The sequence below is a fragment of the Lipotes vexillifer genome, unplaced genomic scaffold (assembly GCF_000442215.2).
Source record: "Lipotes vexillifer unplaced genomic scaffold, Lipotes_vexillifer_v1.1 scaffold567, whole genome shotgun sequence".
Taxonomy (NCBI): Eukaryota; Metazoa; Chordata; class Mammalia; order Artiodactyla; family Lipotidae; genus Lipotes; species Lipotes vexillifer.
The window spans coordinates 1,470,637-1,492,768 of record NW_006776652.1 but is presented as its reverse complement, the minus strand read 5'-3'; the positions used below and the strand labels follow the sequence as shown (position 1 = coordinate 1,492,768).

The window sequence follows — 22,132 nt, the reverse complement described above, 5'->3', positions numbered from 1 at the left end:
GTGTGCCGCAACTACTGAAGCCCATGCGCCTAGAGACCGTGTTCCACAACAAGAGAAGCCACCGCAATGAGAAGCCTGCGCACCTCAACAAAGAGGCGAACCCGCTCGCCACAACTAGAGAAAGCCTGCACGCAGCAACAAAGACCTGACGCAGCCAAAAATAAATAAATAAATAAAAGAAAAAGAAAAAAAGAAATGTCCCTGTCTAGGAACTCAGGACTTAGAAGAATAAGACATATGCATGGAAAGAACACCTAGTGAAAAACTCAGATTCCAGTCACACGAGCCTGGGTTTGAATCTCGCCTCTGCATAAAATGGTGCATAAAATGAGGAAAGAGCAGCTCACCCTAACACAGCAATACATAGGTACAGATACTGCCCTAAGCACCTCCTTCACATAAACTTATTTCAGCCCTTGAACTCATCAAATGTTCACCTAATGCTGGAGGAACGTTCGATACCTCGGTAAGTACCAAGTCTCCCCAGCAGGGGGGCATATGAACAGGTAGAGAAGCTCACTTACTAGGAGGGAAACTCCTTCCTTAGTAGTTTCCAGAGTGAGCACTGAAGCCTGCTGTATGTTCAGAGTCCAAGAAGCAGGGACTCCAGAGAATGGCACCCCCATCTGCGAGGAGTGTGCAGTGGGCATGAGAAAGCCCAAGGGGTCGACCTGTTAGGTGCTAGCTGGGTTCCCTGCTGGAGGAGAAGGGGACAAGGGTGTCCATCTCCCCTGTGGCTCACTGCAGTGTCAGAGGCAGACAGAGTGGAGGCCAGAATGAAAAACCACTGGTCAAGGAAGAGCTCCCGGCTCTTGGTCACTTTAGCACCGACCCCGTCAGAATTCTTGGTGTTTTCTTTTTTTTTTTAATTTTACTTTTTAATTTAATTTAATTTATTTATCTTTGGCTGCGTTGGGTCTTTGTTGCTGTGCACGGGCTTTTCTCTAGTTGTGGTGAGCGGGGTCTACTCTTTGTTGTGGTGCGTGGGCTTCTCATTGCGGTGGCTTCTCTTGTTGCGGAGCACGGGCTCTAGGCGCGCGGGCTTCAGTAGTTGTGGCACATGGGCTCAGTAGTTGTGGCACACGGGCTTAGCTGCTCCGCGGCATGTGGGATCTTCCTGGACCAGGGCTCAAACCCATGTCCCCCACATTGGCAGGTGGATTCTTAGCCACTGCGCCACCAGGGAAGTTCCTTCTTGGTGTTTTCAATATCCACCTGCACTATCCTTCCCATTTCCTGACCTTTGCATTCCCTAACCTCCTCTCTCACCCTCTCTCTGCCCCTTCTCAGCCAGCACATCATGCCCTGGACCTTGTTATCATCCATAATGTCAAATCCAAGGATCCCACACTCTTCATCCATGTGCCCCAATCTTTCCTTGCTCACTCCCTCTGTACACAGAGCTCAACGATCCTTCCGGTTCACTGCAACCTTCAATCTACTGAGCCTGTTGTACTTTCACTGCTTTTCACCCCCGTGTACTTACATTTCTTCTGACCTAGCCTGGAACCCACGGTCCATCTTTCATATTTTCTTCTGATTCACACATGAGTTTAAATATGTTTGTGTTTGGGGGGGCTTTCATTAATTTTGTTACCCTGAGATGTAATCGAGTGAGATCACGTTTTGAAAAGTGCACTACAGGAGACTTCCCTGGTGGCGCAGTGGTTAAGAACCTGCCTGCCAATGCAGGGGACACAGGTTCGATCCCTGGTCTGGGAAGATCCCACATGCCATGGAGCAACTACGCCCGCGTACCACAACTACTGAGCCTGCGTGCTGCAACTACTGAAGCCTGTGCGCCTAGAACCTATGCTCTGCAACAAGGGAAGCCATTGTAATGAGAAACCCGCGCACCGCAAGGAAGAGTAGCCCCTGCTCGTCGCAACTAACAAAAGCCCACGTGCAGCAACGGAGACCCAACACAGCCAAAAAACAAATAAAAATTAAAAAAACACAAAAAGTGCACTATATTACTCCTTTTTTTTTTTTTTGGCCGCGCCGCACGGCTTTCAGGATCTCAGTTCCCCAACCAGGGATTGAACCCGGGCCTCGGCACTGAAGGCCCGGAATCCTAACCACTAGGCTACCAGGGAACCCCCGAAAACTGCACTATATTACTCTTGATGATGATGATTAATCATCATTGGGAGTATTATTATTATTATTATAAAGATACAAGTCCTGGCATTTTGAAAAACTGAAGTTGAAAATCTGTTCTAACTCTTGCTATAGAGCCAGTGTCTTATGACCCAATATTTTACCTTTTTAGGAAAGACCAAATATGACCACAGAGGAAATTTAATTCACTATGGAATCCTTGGTGCATGGCACATAATAGTTGTTTAATAAATAGTTCTTGAGTAGAATTTTGCTTTTTGGAATCTATTCTAATATACTTGCCCAAGGGTATAAAGATTTAAGTTTCAAGGTATTTATTTTGGCAGTAATGAAAGCTTGGAAAAACTTACATCAGCATCCATCAAGAGACCTGAGGGGATGATTAAAATAATTAAATTAAGGGCAATCAAGATGATGGGATGCCAAGCAACCATGAAAGTGATTGAGGTAGATCTATATGTGCTGACATGGAATGATGACTGTGATTTATTGTTGAGTGAAAGGCAAGTTACAGAAGGCCACCCCCACCCCCACACTAGAAGGGTTTGGAAGGACATCCCAAGTGTTACCAATGCTTAGTTGTCTCTGTGGGGTGGGATTTGGAGGATGATCAGGGGGAGAAAATTCACTTTTTACCTTAGGCGTTCCTATATTGCTCAAAATGTTTACAACATACATATGTTATCTTTATATCTAGCAAACAACAAAAATATCTTTCGAAGAGCTGCTGGGTGGAAGAAGGAATGCAGAGGGCAGAGTGATGGCTCCCTGACTCCTAAACTTACACCCTTAACCCCTCCTCCACGTGGCCTCCTTGGGCCTGCCAATCAATTTCACTCAGCAAGCAGCCCTGAGAACAGCAGCCACTTTCTCTCCCTCCCCGGAAACAACTGTGACTCTGTCCAGGGGGGATGGATTCAGGCCTCTGCAGAAGAAACCGTGCCCAGCCAGCAGAGCCCCACGGGGCCCACCCAAGTCCTGCCACGCACAGGAGGAAGCAGAGGCCACCTCACGTGGAAGGAAGAGACCTGGGCGAGCAGTCAGGGGCATCCTACAGGGAGGCGCAGCCACGGCTATACTGAGACCGGAGGTGTCTAATTAAGGGTTGTAACAACTTCTGTCGTGTGGAAACAGCTGTGCGCTGGTGGCAGGGGCACTGCCCTTTGCCAAGGAAAACTGGGCCAGCTCTGCCACTTCCTGGCTGGTGACTTTGTGCCTCGCTGTCTCTGTCCGAAAAATGGAGGTGACCATAACGACTCCACTGGGGAGCCGGGGGTAAATGAGATACGGGTACAGAGTCCCCAGGTGCACCCTGCGTGTGGGAAGTATTCCTCATGCTTGTTGTGCGCTCTCAGGGAGGAGGTGGGAGAACACGCCGACCCTGGGGGACCTGTTGTCTGGCTTCAGTCAGATCTTAGGCCTCATTTAAGTCCTCTGGGCCTCTGTTTCCTTATCTGTAAGACGGTAACGGTAATAGTACCAGCCTCATAGGACTTAGGGGAATTAAATTAATACATGTAAAATTTACGACCTTGTCTGACACGGGTGCCATACATACATGTCACACATCCATACGACAGTGTATGCCACTTGATAAACATTAATTTCACTCCTGGAGTTGAATTTGCTTAGATAGTTTGATATTGGGTTCACAGGACGGTCCGGATCAGAATGCAGGAAATAGAGGGAGGCAAATGAGGTACCTGGGGAAGTTGACCAGGGCTCACTCATTTAATAGATCGGGACCGTAGAATGATACTAGCAGCTAACATTGATTGAATTCCCGCTATATTCCAGGCAGAGCCCTAAGCACTTTATGTACATTAACTTGTTTAATCCTCGTATCAACCCCATGAGGGAGGTACCATCACCAGGCTCATTTTACAAATGGGGAAACAAAGGCACAGAGAGGGTAAGCAACTTCCCCAAGATCATACATCCAGTAAAGAGCACAGCTGGGAGTCAAACCCAGGCACTCTAGATCTTAAACTTATACCCTTAACCTCCATTCCATGTGGCCTCCCCAGGCCTACCAATCAATTTTGCCCAACGGCTGTGCGAAGAATGAGCATCAACTTTCCCTCCATGCTCAGAGCTCTACGCCCTTCAGTGCCTGCGAAGAGGGACTTAAGGGAGGACCCAGCCCAGGCCTTGCAGAGGAGGGATGGGAGGGGTCATCTCTGCCCAGCTGGGGGATGGGAGGAGGCAGAATTTGGGTTGGACCTTGATGGGAATGAGGGTGGATACGGCCAAATCCAAAACCATTTTAAGTTCTTATCTTCCTGGCTCCTCTGCAACATTTGACTACGGTCTCCTTCGGAAACCACTGCTCATAAAGGAGTTCCCTTTGTTGCTTGGGAAACACTGTAAATCCTCTTCAGGGCAGTGGTGTCAAGACTTGAGGATCCTCCAAGAAGTCCTCCAAAGTGGCTCTTTCTCTTGTCTGACATCCCTACGACTTGCACAATTGTACAAGGTAAGTTTTACATATCACTTGCATGTCTGGCAATAAGCTGAGAACTGGTAGACAAGTGAAAAACAACCTCTCAGGAGCCAAACAGATGTCAAAGTCCATCCGCTAACACACGTGGATTTATTTAAGGTTTACTGTTGAAAGAGTAGACTTTGGAGTCAGATAGTCCTAGAACTGAATGCTGGTTCCACCATTGTTACCTGAGCAAACCTGGCCAGATCTACTCCTGCACTTTAAGCCTCAATTCCCTCCACTCTCCAGTAGGGATAACAGTACCTACGTCATGAAACGGTTGTGAGGACTAATGAGATCATGCATGTAAGATGCCAATACTTTGGCACATAATTGGTAAGTAACAAAAAGTGGCCATGCCAACTTTATGGTACCATCCTCTTCTGCCTCCCCAGCCTTTAAATGTTTCTGTCCCCCAGGGTTCCACCTTTGGTTCAGTTACAATTCTACAATTTCAACCAGGACCATGGGTGGGTTTTACTTTTTGCATTTCTACAATCATGCATTGGTTAATCTGGAATTTTTATCCGTAGCCCACTTCTCTCCCTGGAGCTCCAGGCAGGCCTGTGAAAAAGGATGGGGAGTCTTGTGGGAGCTATGAAGGGAGCAGGTCTCAGGCACGGAGAGGCTCCTAAGGCAAGGCCATGTGCTCTCTAGAGACTAGGGCCAGCCCATGCCAGCCCACGAAGCAAGGAAAGAAGAGGGTCCTGACCAAGTTGCCATATGCCTGCCAACTGAGCAAACCTCCTGAATGGGAAAGAAAGTGATGCTCTACCCTACTCTGTGCTCCGTGGGGCCACGAACTGTCTCGTGCACCTGTCCATCCCCAGGGCTGGGCCCAGCACTGGGCACCTAGTGGCCACACAAGTTGCCGTAGGGCACTTAGTTGTTGGAATGGGACAAGGCTTTGGAATACACACAGTATTTCAATCACAGACTTTTACGTCATAATCCAGGATCTATGAGATCTTGGGCAAGTTAATTTTTCCAAGTTTGTTTTCTCATATACAAAATGAGGCTAACATTAGCACCCAGCCTATAACGTTGTGCTAAAAGACATAACACAGAGATTTAACACATGCCTGGCCAATCATACGCTCAATGATCATTAGTTGTTATTATTATTATTGTTATCTGCGGTGAGATTTCCAAAGGCTGGAAACCCTCAGCAGAGGAAGGAAGGAATCCAGGGCAAGGTCACTACCAGACAGTGAAAAGGACTGCAATTTTTAACTTAGATTCAGAACAAGAACAAGGAAGGGGTGGGTTCACTTTTGAGGGAAGATGGTAGAAAGTTAACCAAGGGAGATAGGGAATTACTCAGCTCTCAGTAAAAGTCTGTCGTAAGTGAGGATGATCTTCAAATTATAAAAAAATAAAATCAGCATCGTTTGGAAAGGAAATAGAAGCTCAATAATACAGAAGGAGAGTCAGCGAGCGCCTCTTTAAATTGGCTTTTGCCTCTAGACTCAAAAATGACATCAGAGGACATTCAAATAACTTGCAGATGTGAGCAGTGTCTGTAATCTGGAGAACTCAGAACAAAATCTTTCCCAGTTTTCAAAAGGGGTTTGTATGCATGCGTGCATGCACGTGCGTGTGTTGAGAAGGGGGTTTAGAGTGAATTCTGGGAATTGCAAACCACTGAGTTCAGTGGTGATCCCCAATTAAACAGATGGTCTATGACCATTTAGAAAAGAAACACTTGACTACTTTTGGGTTCACTTGAAACAAGGTACATTAGACAAATCTCACTTCCTTTTTAAAAGGGGATTTACCAACTGGTGAAACAGTGGATTTGTTTTGGTAAGGCAATTCATCCATGTATTCGGCATTTATTAATCACTTCCTGTGCCAGAGACATAGAGACGACAAAGGCCTGGTCTCAGAAGCAGCTCATACGGTGGTTGGTCAATAAGGTGGTGACCGGTGGCTGGCTGGTAATGACATTTAGCGTAGTCATAGCTAGTGGAATAGCTTTGCCCGAAGCCTGCAGATTACTGGGTCAATGTCAATTCAGAGGGAGATCTTGGATCTGCTTTAATTCATGTCCTGTTCAATATTCTGATCAAAGGCCAGGTTCGGAACACCCAGAAGCCATGCTTATCAAATGAGCTCATGGCAGAGTGAGGACGGCTACCTGCTGGATGGTGGAATTCTGATTCAAAATGATCTTGAGAGCTGTTGGAATGAGCAATGCGACCGGTAATAAAATCTAACCCAGCTCAAGGTTGCACTAGGACATTAAGAACCAAGTTCCAATCAAGGGAAATAAAGCCTTAAAGCTGACTCTTGGGAGCAATAAAAGTATGAAGGACATCGGGCTTCCCTGGTGGCGCAGTGGTTGAGAGTCTGCCTGCCGATGCAGGGGACACGGGTTCGTGTGTCCGGGAAGATCCCACATGCCGTGGAGCGGCAGGGCCCGTGAGCCATGGCCGCTGAGCCTGCGCGTCCGGAGCCTGTGCTCCGCTACGGGAGAGGCCGCAACAATGAGAGGCCCGCGTACCGCAAAAACAAATAAACAAACAAACAAAAAATAATAAATAAATCACTTAGGGATACCAACTGTTCCAACTCTATATAAAGTCCTTTCCCAACGACGGTACTGGCACCTTAAGAGGCCCCCGTACCCCCAAAAAAAAAAAAAAAAAAAATATATATATATATATATATATATGAAGGACATGGAAGGTCCAGGGGTGGGTGAGAGGTCCAGACTCCACATGAAAAGCCTGTGAATGGATCTGAGAAGCACTTAGAAAAATGTCTGGCACATAGTAAATGCTATTCACAAGTTAGGATTTATATACAACTATTAGTAGAAGCCTCTCATCATCCTGCAGGGTGAAAGAGTTTACATTCCCCAGGTAGGTCACTCACAGCCACATGGACTAAGCTCTCCTACTCAGGGGTCCTGGCAGAGGAGGGGACACTCAGTTACCTTCTCCCCAGGTGTGACTGAGATGCGCCATACGCAGTGCATGTGGGCGGAGTAGCCGTTGGGGTACTCGGGGGAGGAGAAGTTGCCCGTGCTCTCTTGTAGGGTCTCTCCGCAAGCTGTCGAGGAAAGGAAATGACTGGGTTGCTGGCTGCAGGCGCCCAATCCCCACAACTTTCGGGCTTCCCTGCCCTGAGCCCTGGCATCCTTTGGGGGAGAGGAGAGAGTCTGGGATGGCCCTGTCCCCTTAAGATCCCTCCCTTCTCCTTTCCGTTCTACCTAATGCTGCAGGATGCCCTGTTGTCAAGGCAACATGGGTTCCAGAGTTAAGGTCAAGCTCCTTCGGAGGGCCTCACTCCATCTCACTCCCTGAGAATCGCTCTGCGCCCCCCATTTTCTGCTCCTACTGTCCCTCACTCTCACCCCCAGAAGATGGGTGGCTCGGCATCTCCCCACCTGATCCAAGCCCCAGTTTGGGTCTGTAACTTGAACACTCCCCGACCCTGGGTGCCCCCTCCCCCGACACCAGGCAGCCTCAGCCTTTTCTAAGTCTCACAGCCTCAACCTTCTTGGCCCCAGGGCCTGCCCTCCACCCGACCCTGGCCTGTCCCCACCCCTGCCCCGACCTGGGCACTTGTAGAGCTTGCGGGCCTGGGCAATGTCCCCCTTGCTGAGCCGGGTCCTCTGGCCGATGGGAGGCTTCACCCCATTCACCTCGTACTTGGGAACGATGGTGTCCAGGAAGATGCCCCTGAGGAGGAGGAGACCAGCCTGGGTGAGAATCCGATGGGAAGGAGGGCGGCTGGGCTGCGTGCACCGAAGGTCACGACCCCGCAAGAGCCCAGACATTCCTCAGCAGGGTCAGGGACGGGTGGAGACATCTCATCCTGTCATTACACTGCCCGCTGACCAGCAGCCACCCTGCTCCGTGGCAGCCATACCACAGGGCCTGGGGGAGCCCCAGGAACACTTTGGGAGGTCGGGGACATGGACCTAGGAGGCCCTGGGGACACACCAGTACTCCGGCTCAGTCTGGCTCAACTCCCAGCCCCGGGAGAGCTCCAGACCCCTCGTCAGTCATGTCTCAGCCCTGCCCGGCCCTGCTTCTGAGGCCCCCTGTGCTGATTCAGCCCTGACTACACCTCTCCCAGGACTACCCAGGGCCAACGCTTCGTCCTGCTGGCACGGGCTACTCCTGATGGCACCTGGGACAAGGCCAAAGGGCAGGCTCCACCGTGGCCAGACCAGACCCCAGGGACAGCCCCGCTAGCTCCTGATCCATCAGTGTCCCCTGTCCCCTCAGTTCCTGCCTGCTAGGTCCTGGATGTTTCCATCTGGGAGGAGCAGAAGGAAGGGGGAGCAGGCATCCCTCCACCTCCCCAGGGCCCCTGACTCACACCCAGCTGGGTAGAACTCAGCAGGAGGTGGGGTGGGATGTGGTGGGAAATGTACAGGGGGTGGTCTGTGGGTGTGGCGGGTGGGATGACCTCACCACCCTTCCTTGGTCTCTGTTCCCTCAGGTCTGGAGGCAGAAAGAGTGGGTCTAGAAGGAGCATCTGAGGAGAGGGGGAGGGCCAGGGTCTGGGAGAGCAGAGACAGAGGATGAGGACAGAGCCAGGCATGGGAAAGGCCAGGAGGGGGTACGAGTTGGGGTGCTGGGGGGAGGCAGAGGAGGAGGAGGGGCTGTTTCCCACACTCTGCTAAGGAGAAGCTGGGACGGGGAGGCTGCCTCTGGGGGCTCTGGCTGTGATTTCTGGGAACCTAGGCCCAGGATAAAGAGTAGGTATATACGTGCTCGTGAGCTGGGGAGCGGGGCTGGTCCAGGGCAGAAGCCAGACTTTGTGCCAATCAGCCAATTACGAAAAGGCAGACCCATCAGAAAGACATGCCCCCTTTGGCTGAGGGTTGAGGGAAAAGCTCAGCTCCTTTGGGCGGATACGGTTCCGGGGCCACAGCACACCACGCGGCTGCACAGCAGCTGGGTTTCAGCCTCCTGGGCCAGGTGTGCCCAGTACTAGGTGAAGAACCCAGGCTCTGTGAGTCCTGGCCCTGCCATGGACCCACCGTGGAAGAGGACAGCAGGGCAGGCAGCACCCACGGGTCCTCTGCTCGGGGGCCGCAGCCACCCAGAGGCCCACCCTTGTCCTTGCCAACGACCCCGGCAGGACAGCCTAGTGCAAAGCGGGAGGCCTACGGAGGGCAGGGCTGGGCCCCATCTCTCACCTGGAGAATGTGTTCCGGGCATAGTGCATGATACTGTCAAAATCATAGGTCTCCCCCAGGGATTCCACCTCCTGGACCTCCATCTTCAGGAAGTTATACTCCTGCCCTGCGAAGACCAGGAAAAGGGTGTGGGGAGGTGGGAGCGGGTGGGTCTGTGAGGGATGCAGTGCTACCTTTTCAGGGTGGGGAGCGGGGTCCTCCCTGCACTTGAGAGGTGCCCCCCTACCTGAGGGTCTGGGCAGCTGCCAAGGGAAGCCTGGGGGAGGGGCGGGTCTCTAGAAGAGTCTGTCCAGCAGGGGGTGGGTGGGGTTGAGGACTTGCTGGAGGGAAGGCTCAAGGGAAGATGGGAAGGAGGTGCCCATTTCTAGAACCACAGGGAGATGAGAGCAGTGAAGAGTGGAGGAGGCCTGGGGAGAAAGGGAGGAAGCAGGAAGGGAGGGAAGAAAGAGAGCACAGTGGGGAGAAAGGAGAGAGGAAAAAACCCTTAGAGGACAGCATAGGCCAAGAGCAGGAGACTGGGTAAAAGTGAAGAGAAAGGCTGAGGCAGCATGGAGGATGGGCTAACCGCTTCCCACCCGCCACCCTAAAGGCCAGGTGGGTTCTGGCTGCTCCAGACAGCCTCTGTGTGCAGGACCTGGACCTGTCCTGGCCCCCCATCTGACAACTGATTTGCAGTCCCTGAGCTGCTACTGACCCGAAGGAGATGCTGCAGGGGAAGGGTCTGGACCCCAGGCAGGGCTGTGACTACCCAGCTGGCTGGGACTATAATGCTGAGTTGACCAAAGGCGATGGCTTGAGGGAGCAGCTCCCACCCTGACCAGGAGCCCTGGAGGGGCAGGTAGAGGTGCGTACCTGGCTGGATGTTCTCGCGCACGATGGAGACGTGGCGGTCTCGGTCGGGCCGTGTGTGTTCGTGCCAGAAGCCAATGACATGACCCAGTTCATGGACCACGATGCCGAACTTGTCACAGTTCTTGCCGATGGAGATGGCCTGGGGGCCCCCACCACGGCGGCCCACGTAGGAGCAGCACCTGGAGGGCGGGGCCAGCTCAGGGGGGCGGTCCCGAGCTGGGGGAGTGCATCCACTCAGGGGTCGGGTGTGGCTGCCAGGGGGGCCAGGGAGCGGAGGGGTTGGGGAAGGACCCAAGTGCGGGATGCCCGGACTGTGGGCTGGGGTCTGAGCCACATCCGGGGCAGCTCCTGGGGAGATGCCCCATGGCGGGAGGGGACAGATGACGCAGGGCCGTACCCAGATGAGACAGTTGCAGTGCTCAGGACAGAACATGGGTTGGGGCGATGGCAGAGGGTACGGCGCCCAGGGGCCCCTGCTCACCCGCAGGGTCGATAGGTGAACACAATATAGCTGTCCTCGTCTGTGCGCTCCAGGAAGGTGACACAGGTGTGCTTCTCCCAGTGCCTCATGGCCTGCCGGAAGACTGCCCTCTGGCTGCCTGCCAGGACAAGGGAGGCCAGGCTGTCAGTTGTCCAGGTGGGCCCACTTCCACCCATTGCTAAAGAGTCAGCCATTCATTGGACAGACAGGCAGAAGGTACCACTCACACCATCATGCACGACAGGGCTGTCCTGAGGCCAGGCCAGGGTGCAGGCTGCTCCCCACATGCCCGACATCATGCTCACCAGTGAAGTTTCCCCCGATGACAAAGGGGATGACCCCATCGGGCCACACGCGCTCTGGTCTAGACGTTGCTGCCCTCCGGCTCCGGGACCTGCTTCTCCATCTCCCGTGACTTTTCCTCTGCGGCTGCCCACTAGTGCTCTGACAGTTGAGGATGGAAGAGTTTCCTGAAATTGAAAGAAGGCATTTGGTAGCAAGGGAATGAAGAGCAAGAGAAAGCAAATTACAACCGACCCTCGTTATCTAGGGATTCCGTATCTGCCCACTCAGTAAAATGTCTTTGTAACCCCCAAATCAATACCCTCAGCTCGTTCATGGTCACTTGCTGTCATGCACAGAGCAGTGGAAAATTTAAGTCACCCAACAGGCATGATCCCAGCTGAGCCTGAACAAGGCGACAGGCTGCCTTCTTGTTTCAGCTTATACTGTAAATATCTTTTTCACAATCTATTTAGTGCAACGTTTTTTGCATTTTGTGCTTTTTGTCGGTGAGTTTGCTGTTTAAAATGAGCCTCCCCTTACCCCCCTGTAGTGCTGAAGGGCTGTCTAGGGTTCCCAAGTGCAAGAGGGCTGGGATGTACCTTATGGAGAAAATACCTGGGTTAGCGAAGCTTTGTTCAGGCATGAGTTACAGTGCTGTTGGCCATGAGTTCAATGTTAATGGATCAATGCTATATTAATTAAGGTGTCTTTAAATAGAAACACACATAAGACTGGGTTACATATTGATGAGTTGATGAAAATGTGACCAGAGGCTTGCAGGAACCTAACCCTGTATTTCTCCTAGGAGTAACGGCTCAGAATTTGCTAATTCAGTGTTCGCAGTGACTTTATGGAATAACTGTAAGGTTATTCTATAACTCTATTCATAACTACCATGAACAGAGAACTGACTGTCAGTGAAAAAGAGAACAGTGGTGTACTCGTTTCCCCAGACCTGCAGGGGACCTGAGACTAGGAAACAGTCCTGTCTCAGCCAATAATCCTTCATATTTATGAAGCATACAGAACTTGATGTCCTCTTTAAGTATTCCCAAGTACATGTCCTCATTTGACACAGTAGCTCTCTGGATGGACTGGGCAAGTGTCGCTATCTACATTTGACAGATGAGGAAACTAAAGCCCAAGATTTGCGCAAAGTCAGATGGTGGGTTAGTGGCAAGTCCAAGTTATCCAAATCTCCATTCTGCTTTCCTCTTGTCCCATGTCTACTAGTCCCCACTAAGGTCAAGTAAGGCTTGCTAGTTACCAGGCTACCAGGTCACCCTCCAATGCCAGCTGCTCTCTGGGGTAGTTTGACCTTTACTCCATGGCCTGCCCATGCCAGGATCCTCCCTCCTGTCAGACAGGACAACTGCCTGGCACCACCAGAGTGTGCCCAGAACAGGTCCCAGGTGAGAATCCCCCACTCGGGCAATGGGAGGGTTACCTGTGAGCAGGACCACGTTCCAGAGAGGTGAGAAGGCTGGACAGAACCAAGACAGCCCAGGCCCTCAACCCTCCCATTCCCTCACACATGCACAAGTGCCAGGCTCGTTGCGGGGGGCGGGGGGTGGGTACTTGGACCCACCCCTGACCTTGAAGAGCTTTGAGTCCAGCTGGGGAGACAGACATATAAACAGATCATTGCAGTGTGGTGCAACTTGTGAGATGCTAACAGTGTAAGCCCAGAGGAAAGAGCACAGCGAATGGTGGCACGGTCAGGACTCGGGGACGATCAGGGAAGATTTCACAAGAGAAGCTCTTGAGATGGGCTTTAAAGGATGCGTACTGTCTTGCAAAGTGGGAGCAGGAGAGGAACCCAGGAAGGACTGTGATGTGCAGTGAAGAGCCTGGGATTTGGAGTGAGAAGGGCTGGGCTCCTGCCACTGACTCAGTTTTGCCACTGACTAGCTTTGGGGCCTTGAGCATGTCACATTACCTCTGTGACTCTTAGTTTCTGTACAGATGGTCTCTGACTTAGGATGGTTCTACTTACAACGTTTTGATAGTTACGGAAGTGATAACACATTCAGTAGAAACCGTACTTTGAATTTTGAATTTCCTGGGCTAGTGATAGGCAGTGTGATCCTCTCTTGAGACGCTGGGCAGTGGCAGCGAGCCGCAGCTCCCTGCCAGCCGCACCATCACGACGGGAAACAGCCCATACGCTCACAACCATCCTGTACCCAGACCACCATTCTGTTTTTTGCTTTCGGGACAGTATTCAATAATTACGTGAGGGATTCATCATGTTATTATAAAATGGGCTTTGTGTCAGAAGATTTTGCCCAACAGTAGGCTAGTGTTAAGTGTTCTGAGCACCCTTAAGGTAGCCTGGGCTGAGCTATGATGTTCAGTAGATTAGATGTATTAAATGCATTTTTGACTTAAGATATTTTCAGCTTATGATGGGTTTATCAGGATGTAACACCATCATAAGTTCAGGAAGATCTGTGTCTGTAAAGTGGGAGTTGTACTGACCTACCTGTGAAGGTGACTGGGGACAGTCAAGTTAGACAATGCTTTTGAAAGTACTTTGTAAACTGTAAGCAAAAAACAATGTGGGTGGGGGCTTCCCTGGTGGCGCAGTGGTTGAGAATCTGCCTGCCAATGCAGCGGACACGGGTTCGGGCCCTGGTCTGGGAAGATCCCACATGCCACGGAGCAACTAGGCCCGTGAGCCACAACTACTGAGCCTGTGCGTCTGGAGCCTGTGCTCCGCAACGAGAGGCCGTGACAGTGAGAGGCCCGCGCACTGCGATGAAGAGTGGCCCCCGCTTGCCACAACTAGAGAAAGCCCTCGCACAGAAATGAAGACCCAACACAGCCATAAATAAATTAATTAATTAATTAATTTTTTAAAAAAAGATTCTTTAAAAAAATAAAAATAAAAACAAAAACAATGTGGGTGCTTAGCTTCTGGGTATGTCTACACTTGCCACTGCTCTGGGGAAGGGATAAAGATATCCCAAGGGAAGACAAGCCCTTATGCTGGGTTGAAGCTCATGGCCTCTGTCCTGGGAGGGCCTGGCTGGGAACAGGGAGATTCCTTGTTTTTCCAATTCTGGAACCCATTTCTGGGACAGAGAGGGGCCAGCCCGTACTGGGTGTACCTGCAGCTTTGATGGAAGACCTGCTGGTTGCACGCTGTCTGAGATCTGCAGCCTGCTGCACCTGGAAGGCCCTCAAGTCCTCCTCATCAAGGGCGATGTCCCCAAGGAAGGCAGCTGGAGAGAGAAGAGGCCGGGGCGAGTCAGTTCCCCCTTACCCAGCACTGAAAGCCCAGCCCTGTGGGCACAGCCCCTGGCCCCAGCAACTGTAATCCTCAAGTGCCTTCTGACGAAGGGGAAGGGACATGGGGGCTTTGAGGATCTCTAGGGAGATTCATGATCATTTTTCAGTTGGAATCTCAGCAAAGCGGATGCCCACCCCCACCAGACTGTTAGCTACTGAAAGCCACAGTCGTGTCATTTATTCCGTCATTCTTTAGCAAATGCTTAGTAAGCACCTACTGTGGGCCGGCGCTACTCCAGTGATTAGCAAGACAGAAGAGGTCCCTGCTCGCAGGAAACTGACCTTCAAAGAAACACAAGTAAACAAATACGGAGCTCGAGAATTCCAGGAAGGGATGGGTGCTACCAAGAAAATAAAAGGGGATGAGAGGACAGAGTGTCTACTTCGGGGGCCCATAACCTTAGCATTGTGCTGAGCATTTGGAATTCACTTAACAAATGCCATTTCAATTACACTGAGGGGAGCTTATACTGAGGGGAGCCAGGACACCTGATGGGCTTGGAGGAAAAGGTTTAATAGTTCTCAAGTGATTCATATTCTGAGTCTCAGAGTCCCCTCTCTGGTGGAAGAAAGGCCTGGGGGAAAAAGAACTCCGCTAACGGGACATTTTGATTTCTGGGGCTGGGGGGTGAGGTTTCCAAAGGGATGGGTTAAACAGTCTATCTGCTTTTTGAGAAACAGAGGCCCTGGAGCTGAGCGCTTTGGAAGGAGCTCAGATGCAAGCTACATGCTGGGCTGCTGTGGGGGAGGTGAGAGGCTGGGCTGGAGGTGGAGCAGAGAGCAGCCTCCCCCGAGCTCCACCCACAGTGACATCTGCTTCTCATCCCAAGAGCTACACAGGCCTGGTGGGCAGCGTTACACAAATTGTTTTAACCTTGAGGCCTTGCACACAGGTTTCTCCTCCCCAGATGGCCCACTGGGTGGACAGACAGGCACACAGACACACACAGACACACACACACACACACCTACTCATCAACACAGAATCAGACACATGGGCCAGTGTTCCTCCAGACACATGGTGACATCCACAGCCATGCCATCAAACACAGACTATAAAAGTCACAGAAACAACCCTGCACACACAAGCAGCACCCATACCACCCCTCCTGGTGGCAGGCACTCAATAACCTTTGTTCAAGTGAAGGATCACGTCGATATTCTTTGGGCTTGCAAACACGTGCCCCAGACACACACTCTTCTATAGATGTGACCTGGAGCTGGATGGGCAGAAAGCGGGAGTGACTTTAGCAGTTATCTAGGCCAACTTTCCATTTTACAGATGTGGAAACTGAAGGCCAGAAGGGCAATGATTTAAAATGTAGAGACCATATTGCTAGTCACTACAAAGGCTGGATTTATAACTCACACCTCCTGATTCCCAGTCCAGTGCTCACTGCACTGAAGTTCATCATCTTGCAGAACCCATATTCTAAATACTCACTCAGACACACACATCCACCAAAAACTACACACATCACAGACAGTCCTAAAACACACATGCAGAAGCTCCAACACACACAAACCCAACTGCAAGCTCCAAGCCCATTAAGCCAGTAATAGTAGCAATAATGACACCTTATGTAAATGTCTGTTGAAATTTATGCGGTGCTTTCCAGTTGACAAAGTGCTTTCACATTAATGAATTCATTAATCCTGGCCCACCAGGGACATGCCCATTAAGCCAAGCTCCACCCATACACTTGCCTAGGAGTGTCCCATTACAAACTCTTGGAGAGATAAGATAGTGGCTAGATTTGAGCCCACCTCCCAGACTTGAGAGATCAAAACACTTGAATGTGAGTGGGGAAATGACTTGGCCAAGGTCACCAGCTGGTAGGTGGCCCAGAAGTTCTTCCTCCACACGGGAAAGATTCTCTTATTGAAAACATCACCCTTGGTGGCCTTGGCTCAGCAACTGATAGGATAGCAATACAAGGCGCTTCTCAGCTGACGTGCGAGGGTGGCCTTAGCAAGGATATGGGATGGTAGGTACACCCCACGGAGGTGGTGGCGGGTCCTACGTGCCAGTGTTCATACGGGCATTCATGTCCCATGTGAATGCCCTCACGCCTCTGCTCACTTTGCACCTTCGCACAGACGCTGCACCGCCAGGCTCACACAGCCACACCCACAGATATCACCAAGTACACATGTGGCTGGACATTTAGACTCATCTTCAGACATAGCTGCAAACAGCAAGGTCTCTGGAGTCAGACAGACCTGTCTTTGAATCCCAGCTTGACTACTTCTCACTGACAAGTCATACGAACTCTTCTAAACCTCAATTTTCTCCCATATAAAAAAGGAACAAACAAAAGAACCTGTCTCCCAGGATTACTGCACGAAATAAGGCATGTACATGAAGCATCTAGCACAAAGCCTGGAGCACAGTAAGAAGCCACAGAATGGCCACTGTTAATATCGCCCCAATAGTAGCCCTATAATCTCAAGTTCATCTCTCTACTTTCAAGGGCATGGAGTTTTCACTCACACTGGCCTCCTGGCTGAGTGAAGCCCCCAGGTGCTCAGAAGCAGAACCTTAAATTCCAAGTACAGAGGCCACAGAACTGTGTTGGCCTGCGGGACCAAGGCGGTGTGGAAGGCAGGGTGAGCGGAAGGTGGGACACGCTCTGGGCTAGCCTAGCGGTGGAGCTCACTGCCAGCAGTGCCCTGTGGTGGGAATGTCATGACTGAAGAATGCGTGGGAACTGAGGGGGGAGGGGAGAGATGGGGGTAGGCAGGAGAGCCTGATGGCCAGGAGCTGGGCCTGAAAGCTCTGTCCATTTGGGATGCCCTCCGGGGAAGCTAGGGAATCTGGATCCTGGAGAGTCCCGGATGCCCCTCCTTACCAGGAAGGAAGCCCTGGGTCAGGGTCAAGGTCAGGATAGTAGTTGTTTTCAACACAGGATCAAAAGTTTTTGTTTTGTTTTCCAGCTGTAAACCAGCCAGGAGCTCTTATGGCTGCTCCAGTCCCCCGGGAACTGAGGGGGGAGGGGAGAGATGGGGGTAGGCAGGAGAGCCTGATGGCCAGGAGCTGGGCCTGAAAGCTCTGTCCATTTGGGATGCCCTCCGGGGAAGCTAGGGAATCTGGATCCTGGAGAGTCCCGGATGCCCCTCCTTACCAGGAAGGAAGCCCTGGGTCAGGGTCAAGGTCAGGATAGTAGTTGTTTTCAACACAGGATCAAAAGTTTTTGTTTTGTTTTCCAGCTGTAAACCAGCCAGGAGCTCTTATGGCTGCTCCATAGCCAGTCCCCCCCACCCACCCCACCACACACACACACCGGCCCCCCAGCAAGAGAGGAAAGAAGAGAGTAAGCAGTGCATCCTTCAGGTCAGCCTCCTCACTGCAGTCTCCTCCCGTTTTAGGGGGAGGGAGAGGAGCCTGGCTGGTGTGACGGAGCCCCAAAGCCATGTGTACCAGGCATACTACGCATGTACCATTAAACAGATGCAAGCTTCTTGCTGGGGGAGGACATGCTTAAGCTCCTGCAAGTGTTTGCGTGTACTTAATCACAGGTGTACATTTACACACAGGTGCACATTTGCACATGCACTTACATGTACTCAGGGGTACCAACATGCACAGTTGAACAGACTTGCCCATAAAGCAGGGGCACACCCACAAGCGTACAAAAAATACACTTTTGACGACTTCCCTGTGCAAGCCCTAGTGTTTTCAAACACGCAAAGAACTGCACGTACATAACCCATTTCACAGGCTACACCCCCAGAAGGAGAGAGGCACCTTTAGAAATGGAGAGGGGAGAGGAGAGAGAGAGAGATTAGCCGATTCCCCTAGCTATCCTTAGGAGGTAAGCGTTAGTGGCCTGAGGAGTGATACATTCTACTCCCTCCCCTCCCCCAATATCTTCTCCCAAAATCCCTGGAGAAACTAGAATTTTTGAAAGTTCCTTCTTCTGGGGGAGTCCTATCGGTCCCCCTCCATCTGGAGCCCAGGGAGATTGTAAGACTTTTCCTGCTCCCTTGGGGCACCTAAAAGAGAAGGTGACTCATGGAGCAGGGGTATAGGTGGGTGGGTGACTCATTCAGCATGTCTGGAGGGAGAATGTGGTCTGGCAAGAGAAGAAATTGTTTCTCAACCTCTGGAGCTGATAACCTACTCCTCTGAGGCCCCCTGAAGTCCAAACCTGGGCTACAAAGCCCCTGGGATGAGGATGCTGACAAGGGCTGGCGAGCTACTGGCCCACTTCACCTCCCCAAAGCAGATCTCTGAGCTGCCAGGTGAGGCTGAAGTAAGGTCCTTGCTGGCTCAGAAGAACCCCTGTGGGCTTCTCTGCTGATGGGAGCAGCTGTGTCCCAATTCCTGCCTCTAGGGTCCCTCCCAGAGTCATCTGGGGCAGCCAAATGGAACTGGGAATCTTAGGGAAGGATTCCCTTGATGGTTTGGCATCCCAACGTACAAGAAATCAGGGTTGACTCGCAATCTCCCTGGGAGAGAGAGAAAGGGCTTGGTGGAGCCAGCTCAGCACACGCAGGCCAGCTTGGCTTCCTGCCCATTGTTCTGGTCTTGCCCAGAAGATCCAGGCACCTCTCCAGGGTATCAAGGGTCTTAACTTTGTCCTTACTGCAACAGTAAACCATCACTCTGATGGTAATAACAAGAGGTGACCTCAAATGAAGAGGCCCCGCTCTCCTGAGAGATCACAGGTGAGCCAGGGAGTCAATGGGGCTTTTATTCTTGGTCCTCCACGTGCAAGGAGGAGAGAGCTGGACAGCATCAAGTGGGTAGAGGGAGCAGGGAGAGCCAGGTGTGTCCAAAGGAAGTAAAGCCAGACACGCCTGCCATTGCCACCTCCCGCATCTGGAGGGCAGGGCTCAGAGGGGGCAAGAGGTGAAGGCCGGCAGGAGAGGTTAACACAAACAGAAGAAAGAGCCTGGGGACCTGAGGCCTGAGGGTGTTGGTGTGGGGTCTTAGGAGTCAGGCTGGAGGGAGGCAGGGCTGCACCAGTCACACCCAGGAGGGAAGCCTGGTCTGACCCTGAATCTTGGCCTTGTCAGGCCCTCCTGGCCACCCCCAGGCCTGGCCCAGCTCCCCACGAGCCCCACACGAGCTGGAGAACTTTCTCCAGAGTCCTCATTTGAAGTTCCAGCTCAGCTAGCCCCACCCTTCCATGAAATCTGAGACTGGGGATAGAGCCCTCAGCCTCCCACTGCTCAAACCCCTCCAATTTCCAACTGGTAGTGACATACATCAGATTGGCTTCCTACCTATTCTTTAAGAACTTGCCCAGCCCTCCTTCTCCACAAAGACCTCCCCAAACTTCCCAGCTTGCTGTGATCACTGTTTCTCTGCCACCACTACCACCAGGGCTGCAGAGGGGCAAGAGGCACCACCAGGGCTGCAGAGGGGCAAGAGGCTCCTTGAGCCTTTCGGGCTTTCCCTCCTTGGTTTGCGCAGTTGGTTATGTCCACGTGTGTCTTGTGCCCCTTTTGGACTGTAAGCTCCTTGAGGGCAGGGGCCATGACTTATAATTCTCTGTATCTCCCACAACATCAAGGCCAGGGCCTGGCACCTCTTAGGCATTTAGTAAATGTAGACCAGTTGAATGAATAAGTGACACCAGGATGGGGTTAGGGAGACACTCCCTTCTCCTGAAAACCAAGCCTATTCCCTCAGAAAAAAATGAAGTCAGAGCGTGAGGCACAGAAAACAGGGGGTAGGCCACCAACATTTATTTAGTGCTTACCAAGTGTTACGCTCTCATATGCATTTTATATATGTTCTCACATTTAATCCTTACCACCAACTCTACGCGGAATCGGAGAATCGTATTATCAGTTCCATTTTACAGGTGAGAAAAGCAAAGTTCAGAGATGATAATTACCATTCCCAAGATACTACAGCTAATGATTTATGGGTCCAGGATTGAGAGCTAGGTCTGCCTACTTCCAAAGCCCACGCTCTGTCCACTTAGCCTCATGTCCACCCCAAGCCCAGCGAGAAAGATGGAGGCTAATGTCTGGTTTGCTCACAGCCCAGCAGGGGTGGAGGAGGAAGGGCTGAGGGATTGGCTTTTCCTCCTCGCACTGGAGGGCCTCTTATTCCTGCAGTTTGCTCTGATCCATCACCCAAAGAGGGGTCCCCCGGGCCAGGACCAGAGCAACCTGCGCCCCAACACCTCATGCTCCACACAGGCAGTTCTAGAACGCCAGGCACTGTGCCACTGCCCTGGCTCTGGCTATTTGGAGACAGTCTGAAGTCAGAGGCAGGAAGTCGAGGAAAGGCTCTGATATCTTATGCCCTGTGTGTTCTCTTGTCCCAGGCAGCCTGTCAGGGTCATCCGATCAGGCAAACGGCTGGAGTGCATGACCATCTGGTCACTCTGTGTGGCGGGGAGGAGGGGGAATCCCTCTGGGCCCAGCAGGAGTGAAAGGGTTACACGGGGTCTTCATGGACAAAGAACACACACACACACACACACACACACACACTCCAGGGCCCTGACCTGGACTAATTAGCCTCCAGTGTCTGCGGGACAGAGAGGACTGATATACAGTATCTGAGTTCTCTGTTTTTCCCCTTTCCACCCCACTTGGCCTTAGTAGGGTCCTCTGACACACGGGCAGAAGTTAAGTCCCTGTCCTGGGCTGGCTTCTCTGACTTTGACAGCTGTCTCCGAGGTCAGAAACCTGCTGCCGCTGGTGGGGAACATGGGATTCCCGGTGGGCATGATCTCAGAGGATCCCCTGAAAAACTTTCTTCTTCCACTTGCTGGGTGGGGGTCTCAGGAGACCTGCTCCTTGGAGATACAGCCCTCCCTGAACCCAGCAGGACAGACGTGCAGCCCCAGGGCAGCCTAGACAGACAGGCTGGAAAACACCAGTGTGCTGGAGCCCGGGATGGGGGAGAAGGGAAAAGTGTGTGCGCGCACACACACACACACACACACACACACAGAGGAGTTTGGCCGGAAAAGTTTCCAGTAGAAGGAAAAGCCTCCTTGGCAGCAGGTTTCTCCTGGGACCCGGGCAGGAATCCTCTGGGAGAGACCAGAGACAGCCACGGCAGCTCCCACCAACAGCAGCAAAACTTCAGTCCCTAAAAGTCCCCCAAACTTCCCCCTCCCTCTCTCCCTCTTTCTTTTGTTCCCCACTGCATTGCCAACCAGGCAGCTCCCGGCTTCCCACACCGGACTGTCCTCCCCCAACCCCGAACCCTCAGCAGCCCGCGCCTCCCTCCCAGCCCCGGCCCGCCCGCGCCCGACCCGGGCGCCCCGGGACCGGCCGGTGGGGTTGGGGGCGCCTACCCGCCTTGCAGGGGGCTTTGTAGTTGAGGGGCTCCGCGTCGTCCTCCTCCCCCAGGTCATAGGTGTAGTCGGCCAAGTCGAGCTGCCGGCCCGGGCGCGCGAGCAGCAGCAGCCAGAGCAGCAGCGGCAGCGGCGGGCGGGCCACGCCGGGCATGCTGGCGGGCGCGGCGGCGGCGGACGCG

At 52.2% G+C, this 22,132-nt stretch overlaps 1 protein-coding gene across 4 annotated transcripts in view; it reads right to left on the bottom strand.

Moving 5' to 3' along the window:
• BMP1 (bone morphogenetic protein 1) overlaps positions 1–22,132 on the bottom strand; it is a 42,277-nt gene that overhangs the window by 19,895 nt on the left and 250 nt on the right. The window contains exons 1-9 of one of the 4 annotated variants that reach the window (XM_007450569.1): positions 21,951–22,104; positions 14,499–14,612; positions 12,352–12,357; positions 11,406–11,570; positions 11,101–11,218; positions 10,620–10,798; positions 9,768–9,873; positions 8,171–8,295; positions 7,548–7,663 (exon numbers count right to left, since the gene is read on the bottom strand). In XM_007450569.1, coding sequence (XP_007450631.1) covers positions 7,548–7,663; positions 8,171–8,295; positions 9,768–9,873; positions 10,620–10,798; positions 11,101–11,218; positions 11,406–11,570; positions 12,352–12,357; positions 14,499–14,612; positions 21,951–22,104 — 1,083 coding nt within the window. Of the gene's footprint in view, positions 1–7,547; positions 7,664–8,170; positions 8,296–9,767; positions 9,874–10,619; positions 10,799–11,100; positions 11,219–11,405; positions 11,571–12,351; positions 12,358–14,489; positions 14,613–21,950; positions 22,118–22,132 lie in introns of those variants that run through there. The other 3 variants (XM_007450570.1, XM_007450567.1, XM_007450568.1) reach the window with 3 other exon arrangements.